Here is a 4350-nt window from a genome sequence, read left to right as displayed (position 1 = left end):
GTGTGCGTGGTTTACTGTCCCGGAGCTTTTTTGGCGATACTTTGTAGATGTTTCTCGCTCGTAAACGCGGGCCGGCCGGCGGCCGCGGCAATTCCTCGTGCGATTTGGGGGCCGCGGCGAGGTGAGGCGAGAAAGGACCCCGGCACCCAAATGGCGACCCCGACCCCCGCCCCGCGCCCCGCGCCCCGCCCCGCCGCGGGACTCGGCTTTGAAGCTCCGGCGCGACACCCAAACGGAAACAAATCGACAGATGATGAGGGAAAAAAGATGTTAAAAAAAAAAGCAGAGGGGAAGGACCACAGGCCGTTGTCGAGTGTCGCTGCGAGAGGGGGGTAAAAAACACGCCTCTCTGTTTATGACAGATTTTTACCTTGTACGTTTTTTTGTGCCATTATTTGTCGAGCAAACCGTGTACTATATGCGATCCGCATAAGCCAAGTTGGTGGTGTCTGTCGTGGAGCGTCATAGTCACACCTACGTCTGCCTCCACCGCGGTGTCGTTACAGTAGTGCGCCACCACCGGGCGCGCGCTGCCGCCCCCCATTGGACGACGGGGGGAAGCGTTAAAAAGCAACGCAATGTAATGGCAAACTGTCGAGCAAATGTATCCAAATTAGCGGGTGGTCGGCCGGAGCAGGGGGGGGGGGCTGTAATGCCTCCACCGCAGGAGGGCAATTATATTAGCTCTGCTCCGGCTGGGGCGGACAGGACGGGGGAATTGTCTACAAAACGAAAAGCGCGGCGCTGGTGATCGAACGAAGGACAGCGGCCTGGAGCCCGGAGCGGCGGCGGCAGGATCCAGAGCGACAACTTGGCGACAAGGGGCGGCGCGGCGCGCGGGGCTTTGCTGGCTCTGCTGGCTCTGCTCTCCGAGAAGTCCGCAATGACCGGGACTGGCTGGCCCTGATGGACAATTTCGCAAAAGGGGGTTTGTGGCGCTGCTGCGCTGCGGCCGACCAATTGGGTTTTGTTCGTCTCCCGGGGCGTGTCCGGGGCCCGGCCAGGCCTGCCTCTCTCTCTCTCTCTCTTCGCCCTTTCGCCGGAGCAGCCCCGCGCGCGCTTTGCATATCGGGCGTGTTTGTCCGCGCGGGGGAAGTCCGCCGCGCGCGGTTGTAATGTTGTTTGCTTCGGGGAGGATTCCGCGCCGCGCGAGAGGTGCTATGAGGTGAGCATGGATATGAAGCGGAATAGGGGAAGGAGAGGGGGGGGGGCAGTTCGTTTTGCGGAGGTGATAAAATAAGAAACGACGACAGCCGCGCGGCTGCGGCGCGGGGTGTAAAACAAATGACGATGCAAAACCAACATAGTTTGCGCGGCGGTCCGGTCCGAACGGCCGCCACAAAGGCGAGCAGCTGATGGACTTTGCGCCAATAGCTTCGCTCCGCCCCGGCGGTAATGGTCCGGGAAATGAGGATAGCTCTGCTCTAGAAAGAAAGAAAAAAAGACACACACACCAAAAAAAACAAGAGCAAAATGAAAATGCCAAATATTCAAGTTGCTAACCTATGCTGCTTTCTTTTATTGTTCACAGGTTGAGGAGACGTTCCAGAAGGATTACAGTGACCATCACGGCCTTTGGAAGGAGCACAAGTACTACTGGCTACCCCAAATCCCCAAGGAACTCGGGGACAAAGTCGACGAGGGGCACCTTCAAAAACAGAAGGTAAGGATTGGCACACTCCCCGCTGCTATGTTAGAGATCTAAAGTGGTATTCCTCACACTTCCGAAAACATTTGGATAGTATTCTTATGGGTTCTCTCTCTCTCTGCTTTCAGCTTGAAGATGCCCTGAAGGACATTTACCAGTACCTGCAAAAGTACGCCGTCGGCCTTGAACAGGTGGTCTTGGACCAGAAGGCCAACGGTGGTTCTTTCAAGAAAGAGTTTGACATCGAGGAGAGCCGTCTGAGAAACGTAAGTATCCTGGCAGCCCTCCTTCCACTTCAAAATCCTTCCCTGCTGTGCTGGAGCCGCGCGCGCCGCGCGGCCTGCCGCCAAATACACTCGTGCCGTGACTAACGCAGCCCTTTGTCTTTGTCCTGCAGGTTCTGTGCGAAGTCCAGGTGGCCATGGCCGAACAGGGAGTCATCCAACACCCCGACGTGACCCCCGACATCATGAGCGGGGAGTTCCGGGACCCCAACATGAGCACGGGCTGGCGTAACGTGCGAGACTGGATCATCCTCCGCGAGTACATGAACGGCCTGGAGTACATCATCCAGATGCTGGAGTATTTCAATCGCCCTCAGTGAGGTGGCCCGAGGGAGCCGAGCACCAAAGCATGACCAACCGCCACCGCGCTACGATAGGAGCACGAGCCCCTCCAGCCAAACGCACGCTTCGTCCCCGGAAACGCTGGTGTTTGCGATAGTATAGTCGAACGTAGGGGGAAGAGCGGAAGCCACTTTTTGTTGTCCTAACTGATCACCCCGTGATCAATTTTGTGACTGTCAGGTGTTCACATTCACCTACATATGATCCTCTTGTCATTTTCATTAATTTATCTTTTGTATTAATTTATTTAAATCGAAGCGTACTCCTAGGCATTATGACTTGTCACCAAGAGCATCACTCTTCACAAATGCACATCTGTTCTGTTTCAGGAGGATTTCCAATTATAACTATTGACAAATTGTTTTGTGCTATGCTACTTTGTTTTAATTTTATTATCATTGTTAAAGATTTTCATTTTAATTTGTTCATGAAATTAAATTTTGAAAATACCCAACTTGTAGCTTTTAGAGGGAAGCTTCCTGTGTGCATTTGTGATCAACCTGAATCATCAACACTGTGAGACTGCATAGAAATGTAACCTTTATTTATCACTTTGTCCAAATATGTGTTTCCTAGCCACTTAGTGTTGTATCGTCCAAGCTTTCTTAGAAGTTTAGTTTTTGAAAGTTTTACAAAGTTGTTTTCATATTTTATGAGACTTTGACCATTGTACAAGTATTATATAATTATATCAATTGGAATTTGTAAGTCCAAACATGCAAATTTTGATGTGGTGGACCGTTGTCTCCAATTTGCACTATTAAAGCTAGATTACTATTTCATAGTATGAGGTTTCACTAGTAGGTAGTTTCTCACTTCCAGAATACTGAGTTCTAAAGTTCAACTGCATTGTTAAACTGTACGTCACTTTGAAATTTTTTGTAGACCATTTGTTTTGTTTTTGATTAACCATTTCATCCAGAGGTAACGCTTTGGCTGATGACACCTGTATTACGTTTCTAAGTTCTACAAATATGATCACCTTTTTAATTTCTGAAATAGCTATATAGTGTATAAAATAATTTATTGACTCTGTTCTTAAATCAAGGAACAAATTTTTAGAGCACAGTTGTGTTGATTCTTCTTTTCTATTTATTTTTTACTAATTGATCTGTGATATTTATGTAGCTGTTCCTTTGTATACTAACAATGTTACTCAGTTAATGAAATGTGGATATGCATTTCAATGAGGCAATTTTTAAACAAAACCCGTGTCAATGTGATATTTCAGTACATTGTTTTATTTGTTCTCATCCTAGAAAGGAACAAAACCATCTTAAATCACAAAATTTGTCATATTTTCAATGTTTATTCTCATTTTAGGTTCTTTAATCAAATTTCCTAAAGTCTTATTTAAAAAATGAACGTTGAAAATAAATATATTGTTACAGATATGCTTAAAACATTGATTCCTTATTGCAAAACACCTTCACGAAGTTTCTTCATGGATGATCGACTCGGCTCGCTTGCACCCATACTCAAGCTTAGACACGCTCACCTCACGAGAGCGTGAGCGTGGCTAAACTGAATGTAGCTCTACACAGTGCCAGGGCCCGGGCTACAAAGTACAAATACAAAGTACATCACACATTCGTGACGAAAGAAGTCCGAAAGAAATACAGTCATCTGTTAAGATTGCTGTCTGTGAAGCCCCCAGGAAAAGAAAATACAATTCAACGTACTGAAGCGCCATAGTGCTGCGGGCTTGCGTACTCGCTCGGGCCGCAGGGGCAGTGGTGCCTAATGGGAATGGGCGTGGGGAGCAGGCAAATCCGCGGCGGCGCATGTCCTGAGAAACCCGGCTCATCACCAAATACGACAGACAATTTAATACCTGCGTCTGATTTCACCAGCCGCGCCCCTTCTGGTTAGAGTGCCGCATGCAGGCGTGCGTGCGTGCTTGCCTACCGACTCTCACCCCTCTCACCACAAGGCGCCTGACGGCCCCGTGCGAGTATGCAACCCGTTTGCACGCCTGCATGCGGTAGAGTATAACCAGAAGGGGCGCGGCTTACAACACTCGTCGTATATACCGGATGCCCGGGTGTATCACAGCGGTATGGAAGCCCACAACAC

General features: G+C 49.1%; 1 protein-coding gene across 3 annotated transcripts in view; it reads left to right on the top strand.

The window, feature by feature from the left end:
- LOC113203217 (uncharacterized) overlaps positions 1-3677 on the top strand; it is a 57187-nt gene extending 53510 nt beyond the window's left edge. For all 3 annotated transcript variants that reach the window (XM_026417797.2, XM_052268872.1, XM_052268871.1), the window contains 3 exons: positions 1532-1663; positions 1777-1914; positions 2046-3677. In XM_026417797.2, coding sequence (XP_026273582.1) covers positions 1532-1663; positions 1777-1914; positions 2046-2252 — 477 coding nt within the window. In that variant the 3' untranslated portion in view covers positions 2253-3677. The remainder of the gene's footprint in view (positions 1-1531; positions 1664-1776; positions 1915-2045) is intronic.
- Positions 3678-4350: the final 673 nt, after the last annotated feature.

This window comes from Frankliniella occidentalis, unplaced genomic scaffold (assembly GCF_000697945.3).
Source record: "Frankliniella occidentalis isolate FOCC.00 unplaced genomic scaffold, Focc_3.1 Scaffold78, whole genome shotgun sequence".
In the NCBI taxonomy this organism is placed as follows: domain Eukaryota; kingdom Metazoa; phylum Arthropoda; class Insecta; order Thysanoptera; family Thripidae; genus Frankliniella; species Frankliniella occidentalis.
The sequence above is the reverse complement of the archived record's forward strand: the minus strand, read 5'-3'. Positions and strand labels throughout refer to the sequence as shown.